General features: G+C 46.1%; 2 protein-coding genes across 2 annotated transcripts in view; one reads left to right on the forward strand and one right to left on the reverse strand.

Annotated features, from left to right (window-relative positions):
* The window catches only part of LOC139544140 (brevican core protein-like), a 37605-nt gene extending 31536 nt beyond the window's left edge, over positions 1–6069 (forward strand). The window contains exons 11-13 of the mRNA XM_071350927.1: positions 1774–1918; positions 2621–2803; positions 2916–6069. Of these exons, the coding sequence (XP_071207028.1) occupies positions 1774–1918; positions 2621–2803; positions 2916–3067 (480 nt within the window). The 3' untranslated portion in view covers positions 3068–6069. The remainder of the gene's footprint in view (positions 1–1773; positions 1919–2620; positions 2804–2915) is intronic.
* Positions 6070–10661: 4592 nt separating this feature from the next.
* Positions 10662–17713, reverse strand: LOC139543435 (hyaluronan and proteoglycan link protein 1-like). Its single transcript, XM_071349538.1, has 6 exons — positions 17621–17713; positions 16290–16314; positions 12784–12872; positions 12357–12556; positions 11372–11536; positions 10662–10734 (listed from the first exon to the last, which is right to left on the reverse strand). Exons 1-6 carry the CDS (start codon positions 17711–17713, stop codon positions 10662–10664), a joined length of 645 nt encoding a protein of 214 aa, XP_071205639.1.
* Between the last annotated feature and the right edge of the window lie 2193 nt (positions 17714–19906).

Raw genomic sequence — 19906 nt, forward strand, 5'->3', positions numbered from 1 at the left:
ATCCAGCACACAGCCATGCAATCTCCATAGACAAACATTGGCAATAGAATAGCCCGTACTGAAGAGCTCAGTAACTTTCAGTGTGGCACCGTCATAGGATGCCACCTTTCCAACGAGTCAGTTCATCAAATTTCAACTGTAAGTGCTGTTAATGTGAAGTGGAAACGTCACAAAGTGGTTGGCCACACAAGCTCACAGAACGGGACCGCCGAGAGTTGAAACGCGTAGCGTGTAAAAATCGTCTGTCCTTGGTTGCAACACTCACTACCGAGTTCCAAACTGCCTTTGGAAGCAACGTCAGCACAATAACTGTTCGTTGGGAGCTTCATGAAATGGGTTGCCATGGCCGAGCAGCCACACACAAGCCTAAGATCACCATGTGCAATGCCAAGCGTTGGCTGGAGTGGTGGAAAGGTCGCCGCCGCCATTGGACTCTGGAGTAGTGGAATCACGCTTCACCATCTGGCAGTCCGACGGACGAATCTGGGTTTGGCGGATTCCAGGAGAAAGTTACCTGCCCGAATGCAGTGCCAACTGTAAAGTTTGGTGGAGGAGGAATAATGGTCTGGGGCTGTGTTTCATGGTTCGGGCTAGGTGCTTCCAACTTTGTAGTAACAGTTTGTGGAAGAACTTGACTGGCTTGCACAGAGCTCTAACCTCAACACTATCGAACACCTTTGGGATGAATTGGAACGCCGATGGCCTAATCGCCCAACATCAGTGCCCGATCTCACTAATGCTGTTGTGGCTGAATGGAAGGAAGTACCCACAGCAATATTCCAACATCTAGTGGAAAGCCTTCCCAGAAGAGTGGAGGCTGTTATAGCAGCAAAGTGGGGACCAACTCCATGATTTTGGAATGAGACGTTCGACGAGCAGGCTTCCACATACTTTTGGCCATGTAGTGTATGATATGATGTGATATGGGTGTTACAAATGGTTTTAAGACACAAACACACACACACACACATACTACGCAGAGAATGTCTAGCTGTTTTCCCTGTATGAAGTATGAGCTGAGATATGGAGTAAGGACAGTGTGTGTGTGTTTGTGTGTGTGTGTGTTGCTATCGCTCAGTACTGCAAGACACAACCTTGTTCAGTTCTAAGTGTACATGTGTGTGTTTGAGTTAACATGCATTGATGCATAGCTGTAGCCGTTTGGACCAGGGACACTGCAACAAAAAAATCCTAAAGAAGAGAAGGGGGAGGCGGGGAAAATTGGGGAGAATTCCCCCTGTCCCAATGCCAGAGGGTGGTGCTGGTGGTCGGTGGTTAGCTAAACATCTGGTTCAGTTTCACAGTAGAGATTACAGGTCTGGCTCACTGAGATGGAGCAATAGCGCCCCCGTATGACCTCTTTGTGTATTACAGCCACATGCTAACTCCACCTCAGCACTATTCTGTCACAGTAGGAGTCTCCACTGGGTTCTTTCCTCTAGAGGCTGTTCTAAGTAAAGCTTCTGACAGCTTACAGAAAAGCAGGGTTAACAAAGGAATCTTGTTTATAAACCGATAGGCTTGTTAAAAGGTACTGTCATCTGGTTCCTATAGTGGCGAGTGATGAATGAGATAGGTAAAGAAGTTACAATGAGATTCCTCCCTATGTTATACAGTGACTACCTTATAGGTTAGGTATACTGTGAATGATGATCTTATACAGTAAGGGCTGTGTGAGCTATCAGGGTAACTGTGGAGCTGCTAATGAATATGACTGTAGTAAAAAGGTCTAAACTTTTGGGATGATGAGAGTGTGTGATTGTTTGTTTGCAGCAATATGAGCACTGGCGTCCCAACCAGCCAGACAGTTTCTTCCAGTCTGGAGAGGACTGTGTGGTGATGATCTGGCATGAGGGAGGACAGTGGAACGATGTACCCTGCAACTACCACCTCACCTTCACCTGCAAGAAGGGCACAGGTAACACAAACACAAATGGGTCAATTCCAGTTCAATTCCAGTCAATTCAGAAAGTAAACCAAATTTCAATTTTTCTTGTTGAAAAACATTGAAGAGAATTGGCATGGGTCCTCAGATCCTCAAAAGGTTTTACAGCTGCTCCATCGAGAGCATCCTGACTGGTTGCATCACTGCCTGGTATGGCAACTGCTCGGCCTCCGACCGCAAGGCACGACAGAGGGTAGTGCGTACGGCCCAGTACATCATCGGGGCAAAGCTTCCTGCCATCCAGGACCGCTATACCAGGCGGTGTCAGAGGAAGGCCCTAAAAATTGTCAAAGACCCCAGGCACCCTAGTCATAGACTGTTCTCTCTGCTACCGCACGGCAAGCGGTACCGGAGCACCAAGTCTAGGTCCAAGAGGCTTCTAAACAGCTTCTACCCCCAAGCCATAAGACTCCTGAACAGCTAATCAAATGGCTACCCAGACATGCACTCTCACACTCTCTCACTCACACACACTCACACACACTCACACACACACACACACACACACACACACACACACACACACACACACACACACACACACACACACACACACACACACACACACACACACACACACACACACACACACACACACACACACACACACACACACACACACACACACACACACACACACACACACCTTAACCCTGTCCTCTCTCCTCCCTCCAGTCTCTTGCAGACAGCCCCCATTAGTGAAGGATGCCTGTGTGTTTGGTTCTATGAAGCCTCGTTATGAGATCAACAGTCTGGTTCGTTACCACTGTAAAAACGGCTTCATACAGAGACATGTCCCTACCATCCGCTGCCGTGACAATGGCCAATGGGACAGCCCCAAGATCACCTGTATGAGCCGTGAGTACCTTCCATTTCCGCTGTCTCAATGACTACCGGAACTGACTACAGCCACCAACTAATCAGGGCCTTGATGCAACGACATTAACAATCTCTGCTTTTGTTTTTTCAGCCGCTACCTACCAGAAGGCTTTCGTTTCTAGGCAACGTACCGATAATCACAATCATAACCAGAATCAGTACAATCACAACAATCAAAACCAGCACCAATACAACTATCGAAACCAACAATACAACTATCGAAACAAACAATACAACAATTAAAACAACCAAGACCAACAGAAGAACTACAACCAGCAACGTCACGGCAGCCGTAACCAGCAGCAACAGAGCCAGAGAGAGATGAGACATCAACACTAATCTGATCTCTGGTCAGTCCTTAAAAGCGCAGATAAGGTTGCAAAATTCCAGTAACTTTCCCAAAATTCCAAAGTTTTCCAGAAATCCTGGTTGGAGGATTCTGAATTTCCTGCTTATTCCCTCCTGATTCCAGGACTTATTCCCTCCTGATTCCAGGACTTATTCCCTCCTGATTCCAGGACTTATTCCCTCCTGATTCCAGGACTTATTCCCTCCTGATTCCAGGACTTATTCCCTCCTGATTCCAGGACTTATTCCCTCCTGATTCCAGGACTTATTCCCTCCTGATTCCAGGACTCTTCCAACTGGGATTTCTGGAATTGTGAGTAATGTACTAATCCCAGACCAAGTCAGATCGGATCCAAGGGGCTAGCTAGGGCCAGACCCATTGACATACATTCAGAACTATTTATAAATATGTATAGCTATGGCTCTGGATAGGGACATGCGGTATTTCACAAGGCATAATCATAATCAGCAAGCTAACTCTGATCAACTCTGATATAACACAGGTTTAATAAACATTGTTACATAGAGTATTGAGTCCATTTCAAATTCAACTAGGACAAATTAAGTTTCAGAATATTTTTGAAGTTAGTTGGCTAACTTGATCTTGATCTTGCTTAGTGAAATCCACCCCAGATCACGTCTGATTCTTCCTACAACAACACACAGTGTCTTAATGGTTAACACAGCAACAGGGTCCATCTCTAGAACAGGAGAGCTTTTCTATGCCTGCTCTAGAGGGACACATCTCAATCCAATGCTTTCTGAAAATGTCCATTTGATCCTGTTTCTTTCTCCTGATAAATAATCCACTGAAAAGACATATAAAATATAGAATTGTCTCACTACTAGAATGTCTGCCTGTGCCCTGGTGACAAGTTTGCAATTATTCCAGTGAAAGAGACCCTAGTTTATTATTTGGAATAATGAGCATTCACATAATCACATCAGCAAGTTGGGAAGGTTTATATGAATCATTCCATATTTTCTGCTCACAGAATGGAAGATAGAAGTTGATTGTTCTCATATACAACCCCCCCCCCCCCCCCCTTCAGAACAGCTTCAATTCATCTGGGCATGGACTCTACAAGGTGTTGAAAGCGTTCCATGCTGGCCCATGTTGACTCCAATGCTTCCCACAGTTGTGTCAAGTTGGCTAGATATCCTTTGGGTGGTGGACCATTATTGATAAATACGGAAAACTGTTGAGTGTTAAAAATCCAGCAGCGTTTCAGTTCTTGACACAAACCAGTGCACCTACTACCATACCCTGTTCAAAGGCACTTACATTTTTTGTCTTGCCCATTCATCCACTGAATGGCACACATACACAATCCATGCCTCAAGGCTTAAAAATCCTTATTTAACCTGTCTTCTCCCCTTCATCTACACTGATTTAAGGGGATTTAACAGGTGACATCAATAAGGGACCATAGCTTTCACCTGGATTTACCTGGTCAGTCTATGTCATGGAAAGAGCAGGTGTTCTTAGTGTTTTGTATACTCAGTGTAGACTTGGTTCAATATTGTGCATACAGGCAAGGCAGTATGTCATGTGAATTCATTTTATGTAAAAAATAAATAAAAAAAGGAGCCACATGTTTATCACCATCTTTGGTCAATTAAAAAGTCAATATGAAGTGCAATCATTGTTCATGACAAGTGACTGTTAACATATGGAGCATAGAACTGATATCTGTGACAGTCACCTCCTGCAGTGGCTCTCCAGCGTATTAAAAAACATCAGTAATACCTTCATCTTAAAGATAATGTTTTTAAAAGGGAGTGTTTACAAAAAAAATATTCTTATACAAACAGTATGTATACAATGATAAAGAGGGAAAATATAGAGTATAATGAATGTCAGGTATGTGGGTGAACGTGTGCTGTGGCTAGAGGCCTGACTCATAAGATAGAGGATAAAAGTTATATATGAAGACATATCCATTTAATTTATTGTATATGTTACACCAATGAATGGACTGTGATACTGTTAAAGGTCATGAGAACTGAAGGGATTTTTACAACAATGACTTCTTTTGCTGCTTACAGAAATCTGTCTTGTTGTACGTTGCAGAGAAAGACCCTAACCTTACATTATGTCTCCTTTCAGTTCTTTATGTTGCACACGACCTGTTTAGTAAAGTTAAACAATCCAGATATCTGAGCTGTTACCGTGCTGGGCAGGGGGTTGACCTGTACCCGAGAATCACCCCAAACTGCTCTCAACAGAACCAACTTTGAGAAAAAACTCAGGTCGTGTTCCCCTGCTCAGACAATGCATGTATCAACCAATGGATGCGTGCCAGATCATTGACTGTGCCGTTAGGCGCCAGATTGCTGTAACATATGAATTTGTTGGCTGATACGTAAAATACCTATCCAGGCACATCTAAGCAGAGTAACACAACCTCAAAGACACTTGAACTATGACCTTTTAGAAATACAAATGATTTCTTTTTACGTAAGGAACATTATTGGTCCTCAAAAAATAGCTCAAATACTTTTTCAGTATATCCTGTTACTATCGTCTGTAAAATATCTGTATAAATCAATTGCTCCTGATTAAGCATGAACAACAGTACAAAGAGGAGACTGTATTGAACGTTTATCGGCTAATATCGCTGTTCCTCAGTTAGAGGATTCTGCTGCATTTGTCTTCTTTGTTTACTGCTTTCATACATTCTGTTTGCTCTGTTTTATCATCCATGTCTGTTTCTACCCAGAGAGTGTTGGGGATACTGTATCGGAGGAGGCAGTGGGAATGTGATTTATCAGAGAATACTTTGTCTGTTTTTATGTTTATGTTTATGTTGTGTATGTCGCCAAAGACCCACTAATAATGTACCTATACACCATCGCAACTTCTGCTGTGTGTGCAATAAAAATATTATAACGGATTTCATCCTTGTGTATCAATGTTCTCTCGCTTCATATCTCAATGCAGAAGAACAGAACAGGAATACCACCAAAAACACCTGTGTACTTCTGTAATTCCTCAAACTGGCAGGAAAACACTTATGCAAACGTCCCCCACGTTTGGAAACACGTGCATTACTGAGGGCCTGCATGTGTGTGTTGGTACCCCTATCCTCCTACTATATCTTCTACCCCTATCCTCCTACTATATCTTCTACCCCTATCCTCCCACTATATCTTCTACCCCTATCCTCCCACTATATCTTCTACCCCTATCCTCCTACTATATCCTCTACCCCTATCATCCCACTATATCTTCTACCCCTATCCTCCTACTATATCTTCTACCCCTATCCTCCTACTATATCTTCTACCCCTATCCTCCTACTATATCTTCTACCCGTATCCTCCTACTATATCCCCTAACCCTATCCTCCTACTATATCTTCTACCCCTATCCTCCTACTATATCCCCTACCCCTATCCTCCTACTATATCTTCTACCCCTATCCTCCTACTATATCCCCTAACCCTATCCTCCCACTATATCTTCTACCCCTATCCTCCTACTATATCCTCTACCCCTATCATCCCACTATATCTTCTACCCCTATCCTCCTACTATATCTTCTACCCCTATCCTCCTACTATATCCCCTACCCCTATCCTCCTACTATATCTTCTACCCGTATCCTCCTACTATATCCCCTAACCCTATCCTCCTACTATATCTTCTACCCGTATCCTCCTACTATATCCTCTACCCCTATCCTCCTACTATATCCCCTAACCCTATCCTCCTACTATATCCCCTAACCCTATCCTCCTACTATATCCCCTAACCCTATCCTCCTACTATATCCCCTACCCCTATCCTCCTACTATATCCCCTAACCCTATCCTCCTACTATATCTTCTACCCCTATCCTCCTACTATATCCCCTACCCCTATCCTCCTACTATATCCCCTAACCCTATCCTCCTACTATATCCCCTAACCCTATCCTCCTACTATATCCCCTAACCCTATCCTCCTACTATATCCCCTAACCCTATCCTCCTACTATATCCCCTACCCCTATCCTCCTACTATATCCCCTAACCCTATCCTCCTACTATATCCCCTAACCCTATCCTCCTACTATATCCCCTACCCCTATCCTCCTACTATATCCCCTAACCCTATCCTCCTACTATATCCCCTAACCCTATCCTCCTACTATATCCCCTAACCCTATCCTCCTACTATATCCCCTAACCCTATCCTCCTACTATATCTTCTACCCCTATCCTCCTACTATATCCCCTAACCCTATCCTCCTACTATATCCCCTAACCCTATCCTCCTACTATATCCCCTAACCCTATCCTCCTACTATATCCCCTAACCCTATCCTCCTACTATATCTTCTACCCGTTTCCTCCTACTATATCTTCTATCCCTATCCTCCTACTATATCTTCTACCCCTATCCTCCTACTATATCTTCTACCCCTATCCTCCTACTATATCTTCTACCCCTATCCTCCTACTATATCCCCTAACCCTATCCTCCTACTATATCCCCTAACCCTATCCTCCTACTATATCCCCTAACCCTATCCTCCTACTATATCCCCTAACCCTATCCTCCTACTATATCCCCTAACCCTATCCTCCTACTATATCCCCTAACCCTATCCTCCTACTATATCCCCTAACCCTATCCTCCTACTATATCCCCTAACCCTATCCTCCTACTATATCCCCTAACCCTATCCTCCTACTATATCCCCTAACCCTATCCTCCTACTATATCTTCTACCCGTTTCCTCCTACTATATCTTCTACCCCTATCCTCCTACTATATCTTCTACCCCTATCCTCCTACTATATCTTCTACCCCTATCCTCCTACTATATCTTCTACCCCTATCCTCCTACTATATCCCCTAACCCTATCCTCCTACTATATCCCCTAACCCTATCCTCCTACTATATCCCCTAACCCTATCCTCCTACTATATCCCCTAACCCTATCCTCCTACTATATCCCCTAACCCTATCCTCCTACTATATCCTCTAACCCTATCCTCCTACTATATCTTCTACCCCTATCCTCCTACTATATCCCCTAACCCTATCCTCCTACTATATCCCCTAACCCTATCCTCCTACTATATCTTCTACCCATATCCTCCTACTATATCCCCTAACCCTATCCTCCTACTATATCTTCTACCCATATCCTCCTACTATATCCCCTAACCCTATCCTCCTACTATATCCTCTACCCGTTTCCTCCTACTATATCCTCTACCCGTTTCCTCCAACTATATCCTCTACCCCAATCCTCCTACTATATCCTATTCCCCTATCCTCCAACTAAATCCTCTACCCCTATCCTCTTACGATATCCTCTACTACTATCCTCCTACTTTATCCTCTACCCCAAGGGCTCCTGCTATATCCTCTACCCGTATCCAACTACTAAATCCTCTAACCCTGTCCTCCTACTATGTCGTCTACCCCTGTCCTCCTACTATGTCCTCTACCCCTATCCTTCTACTATATCCTCTACCCCATCCTCCTACTATATCCTCTAACCCTATCTTCCTTCTATATCGTACTACTATATCCCCTACCCCAGGGCTCCTACTATATCCTCTACCCCTATTCTACTCCTATATCCTCTACCCGTATCCTCCTACTATATCCTCTAGCACTATCCTTCTACTTGATCCTCTTCCCCTATCCTCCTACTATATCATCTACCCCATTCTCCCACTATATCCTCTACCCCATCCTACTATATCCCCTGCCCCCATCCTCCTACTGTATCCTCTACCTCTATCCTCCTACTGTATCCTCTACCCCTATCCTTCTACTTTGTCCTCTGCCCCATCCCCCTGCTATATCCTCCACCCGTATCCTCCTTCTATATCCTCTACCCCTATTCTCCTACTATATCCTCTACCTCTATCCTCCTAATATATCCTCGACTCCTATCCTTCTACTATGTCCTCTACCCCTATCCTTCTACTATGTCCTCTACCCCTATCCTCCTACTATATCCTCTACCCCCATCCCCCTGCTATATCCTCTACCCCTATCCTCCTACTATATCCTCTACCCCTATCCTCCTACCATGTCCTCCTACTATATCATCCTGCTATGTCCTCTTCTTTAGGGCTCATACTATATCCTCTACCCCTATCCTCCTACTAAATCCTCCACCCCTATCCTCCTACTATATCCTCTACCCCTATCCTCCTACTATATCCTCTACCCTTAAATGGGGTGATTTTCTGGCCCATTCATGGGCTAGTCTAGAGACGGCTGCTCTACTAGTGATGAGTGAGGGTATTGCAGGCTCTGTGTTAATGCAGATAGATCGGCCTGAGCTGTAGGCCTGATCTGAGCTCAGACATGCAGACTAACTTAGCATTGTTAGCTTGCTAACAGCCGGTCACTGTTCAGACGACCAGCTCCACAGATATCACTGGGTCTACTCATTCACTCTAAGAAACAATTTGTATAAAAAATATCTGTTTTTTTGTTTTGTTTTAAGAAATATGAAATTACACTGCAAGTGTTTTTTTTGCCTTTCTGCAGTGCATACAAGCTCAGATGCTCGCCTTGTGTTTCTAGACTCTAGAGGCTAAGCCATACATAGAGGTACAGAAACTAGTGTCTTACATAATGATTATACTGCAGGTCTGCATGTCACGATACTACCCAGTGGCACAATACTCTATTGCCAGGCATTTTGTGTTGCTACTGAGGACTTAATACTGTTTACCTTGTCCCTTCTAGGCCATCGTAAGTCTTCTGACATAAACACAGTGTTCAGTGCAACATTTTTATTTTTATGTTCCTTGTTTTTATGTTTCTGGGGTTAGTTTCAACACTTTAGCCCTTTGACTGATCATGAAACTCTGGGATAGCATAGAAAATAAAACCATAATGTTAATATTTATATCTCAAAAGATATTCATAAACAGAAATACAATTCTAGATAATCACATTCTACACATTCATATTTGAAAACCGAAACAATGCTAATGGTTGGCTTCTCCTTTTTATCCATTTCTATAATGAGACTGATGTTTGGTCCATACATTATAAAATAAACTACTCAAAATGATGATGAAGTACATGACACTGTTGTAGCACCCTGCAAAGATGGACAGTAGACAGGCTTTTCATTGTGCTATACACTGAGTGTACAAAACATTAGGAACACCTGCTCTTTCCATGATATAGACTGACCAGGTGAATCCAGGTGTAAGCTATGATCTCTTAGGGATGTCACCTGTTAAATCCACTTCAGTGTAGATGAGTGTAGATCTGTAGATGAAGGGGGAGAGACAGGTAAAAAAAAAAAAAAAGAAGCCTTGAGACAATTGAGCGATACAATGGGAAATACAAGATTTATGTGCCTTTGAACAGGTTATGGTAGTAGGTGCCAGGCACACCGATTTGAGTGTGTCAAGAACTGCAACGTTGCTGGGGTTTTCATGCTCAATCATTTCCCGTGTGTATCAAGAATGGTCTACATCCAGCCAACTTGACAACAGTGGGAACCATTGGAGTCAACATGGGCCATCATCCCTGTGGAACGATTTCGACACCTTATAATCCATGCCCCAACGAATTGAGGCTGTTCTGAGGGCAAAAGGGGGTGCAACTCAATATTAGGAAGGCGTTCCTAAAGTTTTGTACACTCAGAGTAGTTGCGTTCTGTAATATAATAATAGCTTGATCTACGCCATCTTTGCGTTTAGTTTTTGTGTAAATAGTGTTGTTCTTTTGTTGTCCTAGGTTTAATTGCGCAGAACAGGTAAGTGCCCAAAGGTATCAGTCCAATTATCAGAAGTTGTACCAGGTTGTTCTCAGTCCAAGCACGTCCTTCGGGCTATGGCACTTTGGGAATATGTGACATCATCTTTCCCTCCCTCCCTCCCTCCCTCCCTCCCTCCCTCCCTCCCTCCCTCCCTCCCTCCCTCCCTCCCAAAATCCATCTTCCCTTTCTATTCCTGCATAGAAATAACAGATTAAATAACATGAACCTTAAATATGCATAAACTATGCCCGTACAATTTCAGGTCCCAGATTACAAAAAATCATGGATTTTGTCTCACACCTCGTGTTTTACAGTATCTAAAAAGAAAACATCACAGTTTTAGTGATACCACTAACTTCCTCCGCATGACCTCCCTCTCTCCTATCTCCTCTCCCACATCCCCCTCTCCCTTCTTCTCTCTGTAAATGTAATAGGTTCTCAATGTGTGTGAGAACCTACCTATCACTCCGCCACACTGCGTTGCACCAGTCCAAACCCCCATGCCAAGCCTCATACAGCTGGTCAAACGACGCCATGATGGAGTCCTGATCGCGACACGCCCACTCAGCGTCAAAGAAGTTCAGGTTGTAACGACCCAGCTGAGGGAAGTAGGGGTAGACGATAACAGGGAGAGGAGAGAGGAGAAGAGAGGGAGAAGAGAGGGAGAGAGAGGGAGAAGAGAGGGAGAGAGAGGGAGTGAGAGGGAGATGGGGAAGAGAGAGGAGAAAATCAATACCATAACAGCAATAAATAAAACGTCAATTTGCTACGGGTTTTATGTCTTCACTTAATCTCTCTTTAAACAAAACAGTAGTTGTAAAAAAACGAACTGTAATAGCTAAACCCCCATTACCTTAAAGCCTTTTATCAAATCCTACTTTTTCTATTCCAGTGTTGTGTTCGTGTGTGGTGGCTGTAGGCCTGTAACTTCAGGCTTTAGATTGGCAATGGTTGATCATTCTCATATATAATAAAGCAGGTCTGGCTGGGTGATGTATGGAGTTATACCCTGTCCCATGGAGGAGAGCCAGGAATGGAAATCTAATTGATGAAATCCATTACTCTGGCCTGACTCTGTGTGTGTGTGTGTGTGTGTGTGCTTCTGCATGAGCGTGCTTGTGTGTGCACCTGCATGCGCATGCCTGTTTGTGTGCACGTGCGTGTTTGTGCGCGTGTGTGTGCCGCTGACAGTCCTCCTGGGTAGTCTCAGCTCGTGGTGCATTATATAGCCAGAACCCTGGGCTAGCTAGACAAGGACCGGCTGCTGCGGAGTTGACACAGTCACTTTACCACAGCCCAGTCACTTAAAATGATGGTTCTCCCAAAGAGTTAGTCAAACATTTCCATACCTCATAAGTGATCGGAGTGCATTTTAAATGCTGTGTGAGGGCATACTTTCAGTGTCTGTGTGTGTGTGTGTCTACGAGCATCCATGCATGTGTTACCTTGCAGGTCCAGAGACACCACACCTGATCCGTTTTCCATCCCGTCGATGACCTCACACTTATATCTCCCATAATCCTCCAGTGTGAGCTCTGTGATGACCAGCGACGCATCGGTAGGAGTCGAGTCCTGTAAGTAGACGCGTCCATGGAAATGTCTGTAACTCCGCTTGTGGAAACCCACTGCAATGAACACATCCACCTAGAACAAGATGAAGAATGATTTGTAATTGATGTCATCAGTTGGTACCAATGGATACTTCCTGGTCTCTTTTATGACAGACTATCCCCCATAGTGCAATACTTTTGACCAGACCTGTAGAGTATCTGACTCTGAACAAAAGTCCTGCATTATATGGATGGAAAAGGAGGTTTGATTCAAGTTTTACCCTGGTCTATTTTATGACATTGGTTCTTGTAGAAACACACCTCTTTGAGGTATTCTGAGGCCAGCTTGGTCCATTTTATCCTCAGTTTGGGGTTGGTGGGCAGTGACACGTCTCTGTGGTCTGACCAATCTGATTCCACGCTTCAAGATTGCTTCGATCACGTGGACTGGGATAGGTTCCGGATAGCCTCAGACAACAACATTGATGTATACGCTGATTCGGTGAGTGAGTTTATTAGCAAGTGCATAGGTGATTTCGTACCCACGGTGACAATTAAAACCTTCCCCAACCAGAAACTGTGGATTGATGGCAGCATTTGCGCAAAACTGAAAGCACGAACCATTGCTTTTAATCATGGCAAGGCAACCGGAAACATGACCGAATACAAGCAGTGTAGCTATTCCCTCCGCAAGGCAATCAAACAAGCTAAGCGTCAGTATAGAGACAAAGTAGAGTCGCAATTCAACGAATTACAAAAAGAAAACCAGCCCCGTCGGGGACACCGACGTCTTGCTCCCAGACAAACTAAACAACTTATTTGCTCGCTTTGAGGACAATACAGTGCCACTGACACGGCCCACTACCAAAACATGCGGGCTCTCCTTCACCGCAGCCAACGTGAGAAAAAACATTTAAACGTGTTAACCCTCGCAAGGCTGCAGGCCCAGACAGCATCCCTAGCCGCGTCCTCAGAGCATGCTCAGACCAGATGGCTGGTGTGTTTATGGACATATTCAATCAATCCCTATCCCAGTCTGCTGTTGCCATATGCTTCAAGTGGGCCACCATTGTTCCTGTTCCCAAGAAATCAAAAGTAACTGAGCTAAACGACTATCGCACCGTAGCACTCACTTCCGTTATCATGAAGTGCTTTGAGAGACTAGTCAAGGATCATGTCACCTCCACCCTACCTGACACCCTAGACCCACTCCAATTTGTTTACATCCCCAATAGGTCCACAGACGACGCAATTGCAATCACACTGCACACTGCCCTAACCCATCTGGACAAGAGGAATACCTATGTTAGAATGCTGTTCATCAATTACAGCTCAGCATTTAACACCATAGTACCCTCCAAACTTGTCGTTAAGCTTGAGACCCTGGGTCTCGACCCCGCCCTGTGCAACTGGGTCCTGGGCTTTCTGACGGGCCGCTCCCAGGAGGTGAGGGTAGGAAACAACATCTCCACCCCGCTGATCATCAACACTGGGGCCCCACAAGGGTGCGTTCTCAGCCCTCTCTTGTACTCCCTGTTCACCCATGACTGCGTGGCCATGCACACCTCCAACTCAATCATCAAGTTTGCAGACGACACAACAGTAGTGGGCTTGATTACCAACAACGACGAGACAGCCTACAGGGAGGAGGTGAGGGCACTCGGAGTGTGGTGTCAGGATAGAGCAGTCTGACTGAGAAAACCACCTCTCACTCAACGTCAACAAAACAAAGGAGATGATCGTAGACTTCAGGAAACAGCAGATGGACCCCCTCCCATCCACATCAATGGGACAGCAGTGGAAAGTTTTAAGTTCCTCGGCGTACACATCACGGACAAATGGTCCACTCACACAGACAGTGCGGTGAAGAAGGCACTGCAGCGCCTCTTCAACCTCAGAAGGCTTAAGAAATTTGGCTAGTCACCTAAAACCCTCACACACTTTTACAGATGCACAATTGAGAGCATCCTGTCGGGCTGTATCACCGCCTGGTATGGCAACTGCCGCACCACGGTGGTGGGGTCTGCACAACGCATCACCGGGGGCAAACTACCTACCCTCCAGGACACCTACAGCATGGTGAGCCACTGCCTGTTTACCCTGCTACGATCCAGAAGGTGGGGTCAGTACTGGTGTATCAAAGCTGGGACCGAGAGACTGAAGAATAGCTTCTATCTCAAGGCCATCAGACTGTTAAACAGCCATCACTAACACAGAGAGGCTGCTGCCTACATACAGACTTGAAATCATTGGCCACTTTAATAAATGTATCACTAGTCACTTTAATAATGCCACTTTAATAATGTTTACATACCCTGCATTACGCATCTCATGTATATACTGTATTTTATACCATCTATTGCGTCTTGCCTATGCCACTCGGTCATTGCTCATCCATATATTTATATGTATATATTCTTATTCCGTTCCTTTACTTAGATTTGTGTGTATTAGCTAGTTGTGGAATTGTTAGATTACTTGTTAGATATTTCTGCACTGTCAGAACTAGAAGCAGAAGCATTTCACTACAATCGCAATAACATCTGCTAACCGTGTGTATGTGACCAATACCATTTGATTTGATTTGATAAAGAGCTTTTCACTGATCCTCTATGCACTTTATATGGAATAGTAACCTACTACATTCAACAGTAACTAAGATCTCTCTCGGGCCCTGAGAGCTCTCTTCATCTCCACCAGGAATTTGAAAAGAAAGATCCTTTATTATTGGCATTGGACTGAAATAGTATTCCCATAGTGCCAGAATGATGTTTCTATGTGCTGTAGTTGAATGTTAGCTTGGGTACCTGACTTTCTGCTTTCAACAATGCTATATAGACTTAGTTTTTCAACAACAACATTGGAACTGTTGCTGTTAAAATACAATAAATAAGTATTATTCTGAACTGGAATTAACTGATTGATCACATCACACAGATGTAGACCAGAAAAAAAAAACACACACACACACACACACACACACACACACACACACACACACACACACACACACACACACACACACACACACACACACACACACACACACACACACACACACACACACACACACACACACACACACACACACACACACACACACTCATTGAGCTATCCTGATTGCAGGGGCGTGGTATAGCTCTCTAACTTACAGCTGACCGATGGTATCATACCATTACTGTGAACTAACCAAACACAACATGCTATTAACACTGTTATCAGGTGTGTTGGGTTCTGAGAATATGAAATTTACTTATTCATGTCACTGAGGGAGAGAGGGTAATGTACAACATTTACATTATGTCAGGATATGTTATTGTTAGCCATCAGGGATCCTATGGGAGGGATCCTCTGGGAGGAGAAGAGACACAGTCTGGTACCAGGCACCATGACAGCCGTGAGTTGGGGAGGGGTGAGCACTTCGGGGTAGAGATCAGGTCAGAGGAAGTGAGGAAGAACAGATATCACTAAGGTTCTGTCTAGCAACAGAGATGCATTGGCTGTTCAGATGTGTAGGAGGAGACTCAGTATAGGAGAAAGGGTTAAATATCAGTGCTTGTGTGAAATGTTGTTGTCTAATGCAGCTGTATTGATCCTCTGGAAGAATTAAACTTGGTTAGGCTTTCATAATGTCCGTTGAGTTTTTTACTCTGAGAATTCGAACTTCATAGGTTTAATGACATCAGTATTACTGTGGATCTTAAAGTAATTACAGAGAGGTCACACCTTGGTGCAGGTACCTATAACCTTGCTATGATGCTCTTACCATGCTAATAGCCTAATATCATGGGCAGAGGTAAACGTCAGTGCTCAAGTCACACTCTTACGTTTCACCAGCTTACACCATTGGCTCTCAAACAAAAAGAGAGACAGAGAGATAACTTGCACTGACAAAATTACTGATATTAGCGATTTTACTGACAGATGTAGATATTTTAGGGATTTGAATTTTTTATCTCTAAACTCAAGTGGGACATGATACACAGTCAAAAATAAGGAGAGACACTCCGGCACTTTGAGGGAGAGATAGTAGCTCTCCAGGACCAGGGATGGTGACTGACCATTGTCTTCTCCTGTACACTAGTCTAAAACAAGCCAAAACTACAGCGTGGAATTGTCATGTTCCTGACCTGTTTTCCCTTGTTTTGTATTTATTTAGTATGGTCAGGGCGTGAGTTGGGGTGGGTTGTCTATGTGTGTTTTTCTATGTTGGTATTTTGTGTTCGGCCTGGTATGATTCTCAATCAGAGGCAGCTGTCTATCGCTGTCCCTGATTGAGAATCATACTTAGGCAGCCGGGGTTTCACGTGTGGTTTGTGGGTGTTTGTTCCTGTGTTAGTGTTTCGCCACACGGGACTGTTACGGTATGTTCGTTTGTTGTTTTGTATCGTGTATTGTTTTCGTGTTCATTAAATTACCATGGAAACTTACCACTCTGCAAATTGGTCCTCCGATCCTTCTCGCCTCTCCTCGTCCGATGAGGAGGACGACTTAGACTGCCGTTACAGAAACACCCACCACCAAAGGACCAAGCAGAGTGGGAAAGGACAGCAGCAGCAGCGGAGAAAGACACAGGACTCATGGACTTGGGAGGAGATCCTGGACGGCAAGGGACCCTGGGCTCAGCCAGGGGAATATCGCCGTCCCAAGGCAGAGTTGGAGGCAGCGAAGGCAGAGAGGCGCTGGTATGAGGAGGCAGCGCGGCGACGCGGTTGGAAGCCCGAGAGTCAGACCCAAAAATGTCTTGGGGGGGGCTCACGCGGAGTGTGGCTAAGCCGGGTAGGAGACCTGAGCGTCATACTGGTCAGGCACTGTGTTATGCGGTGGAGCGCACGGTGTCCCTAGTACGCGTGCTTAGCCCAGTGCGGGCTATTCCACCTCGCCGCACTGGCCGGGCTGGTTTGGGCATCGAGCCGGGTGCCATGAAGCCGGCCCAACGCATCTGGTCTCCAGTGCGTCTCCTCGGGCCGGCGTACATGGCACCAGCCTTACGAATGGTGTCCCTGGTTCGCCAGCATAGCCCAGTGCGGGCTATTCCACCTCGCCGCACTGGCAGGGCTACGGGGAACATTCAACTGGGTAAGGTTGGGCAGGCTCGGTGCTCAAGAGCTGTGGTACTCCTTCACGGTCCGGTATATCCGGTGCCACCTCCACGTACCAGTCCTCCGGTGGCAGCCCCCCGCACCAGGCTGTCTCTTCGGGTTCTCTCTAAAGTTGCTCCCGCCTGTCCAGCGCTGTCAGAGCCTTCCATCTTCTCCAGCGCAGCCAGAGTCTCTCATCTGCCCAGAGCTGTCTGAGCTGTCTGCCTGCCCAGAGCTGTCTGAGCTGCCTGCCTGCCCAGAGCTGTCTAAGCTGTCTGCCTGCCCAGCACCGTCTGAGCTGCCTGCCTGCCCAGCACCGTCTGAGCTGCCTGCCTGCCCAGCGCCGTCTGAGCTGCCTGCCTGCCCAGCGCCGTCTGAGCTGCCTGCCTGCCCAGCGCCGTCTGAGCTGCCTGCCTGCCCAGCGCCGTCTGAGCCGCCTGCCTGCCCAGCGTTGTTAGAGCCGCCCGTCTGTCCCGAGCCGTTAGAGCCGCCCGTCTGTCCCGAGCCGTTAGAGCTGTCCATCAGTCAGGAGCCGCTAGAGCCGTCCGTCAGTCAGGAGCTGCCAGAGCCGCCAGCCAGCCAGGAGCCGCTAGAGCCGTCCGTCAGTCAGGAGCTGCCAGAGCCGCCAGCCAGCCAGGAGCTGCCAGAGCCGCCAGCCAGCCAGGAGCTGCCAGAGCCAGCCAGCCAGGAGCTGCCAGAGCCAGCCAGCCAGGAGCTGCCAGAGCCAGCCAGCCAGGATCTGCCAGAGCCAGCCAGCCAGGACCTGCCGGAACTGTCAGCCAGCCAGGACCTGCCAGAGCCAGCCAGCCAGGACCTGCCGGAGCTGTCAGTCAGCCAGGACCTGCCGGAGCCGTCAGTCAGCCAGGACCTGCCGGAGCCGCCAGCCAGCCAGGATCTGCCAGAGACGCCAGCCAGCCAGGATCTGCCAGAGACTGCAGTCAGCCAGGCGATGCCAAAATCGCCCTTCACCCTGGAGCTGCCGGAGGCGTCCTTCACTCCAGCGCTGCCGGAGTCTCCCGCCTGTCCGGTGCTGCCGGAATTCTCCGTTCATTCGGGACCCATGGCTAGGGTCCCCAAGGCCAAGGTCGGCGGCGAGGATCGCCGCTCATAAGAGGCCACGGGGGCGATTAAGGAGGCGGACAAAAACATTGTTGAAGTGGGGTCCACGTCCCGCTCCAGAACCGCCACCGCGGACAGACGCCCACCCAGACCCTCCCCTAGAGTTTTAGGTGGTGCGCCCGGAGTTCGCACCTTGAGGGGGGGGGGGTTCTGTCACGTTCCTGACCTGTTTTCCCTTGTTTTGTATTTATTTAGTATGGTCAGGGCGTGAGTTGGGGTGGGTTGTCTATGTGTGTTTTTCTATGTTGGTATTTTGTGTTCGGCCTGGTATGATTCTCAATCAGAGGCAGCTGTCTATCGTTGTCCCTGATTGAGAATCATACTTAGGCAGCCGGGGTTTCACGTGTGGTTTGTGGGTGTTTGTTCCTGTGTTAGTGTTTCGCCACACGGGACTGTTACGGTATGTTCGTTTGTTGTTTTGTATCGTGTATTGTTTTTGTGTTCATTAAATTACCATGGAAACTTACCACTCTGCAAATTGGTCCTCCGATCCTTCTCGCCTCTCCTCGTCCGATGAGGAGGACGACTTAGACTGCCGTTACAGGAATGCTAAACAGCACTTGTGGATTCCAATTTTTTCAATCCTCTCTCTCATAGCTTTCTGCCTGTTCTAGCCTCTCAGTCATGACTGAGAAGTATGGCTGGAATCTTGATGTTTATGTATCTTTGAAATGAAACCCCCATGATGTATTTCATCTAAGATCACTCAAGAAATCTATCAGTAATTTTAAGTTTTTGCAGAAGAAATCTTAGTCGCACGATTTTACATCAAGCTAACACGGAACCCAAACCGGTTGCGCACGGGCGCCATCGTGCGCTATCGTGCATACATTTATTTTACCCCCCCACACCAAACGCAATCACGACACGCAGGTTAAAATATCAAAACAAACTCTGAACCAATGACATTAATTTGGGGACAGGTCAAAAAGCATTAAACATGTATGGCAATTTAGCTAGTTAGCTTGCACTTGCTAGCTAATTTGTCCTATTTAGCTAGCTTGCTGTTGCTAGCTAATTTGTCCTGGGATATAAACATTGAGTTGTTATTTTACCTGAACTGCACAAGGTCCTCTACTCCGACAAATTAATCCACTCATAAAACGGCCAACCGAATCGTTTCTAGTCATCTCTCCTCCTTCCAGGCTTTTTCATCGTTGAACTTATATGGGGATCGCATCTAAACTTTCATAGTATTACCACGACTACCGGCAAAACAGTTCGTCTTTCAATCACCCATGTGG

This window comes from Salvelinus alpinus, chromosome 18, assembly GCF_045679555.1.
Source record: "Salvelinus alpinus chromosome 18, SLU_Salpinus.1, whole genome shotgun sequence".
In the NCBI taxonomy this organism is placed as follows: Eukaryota; Metazoa; Chordata; class Actinopteri; order Salmoniformes; family Salmonidae; genus Salvelinus; species Salvelinus alpinus.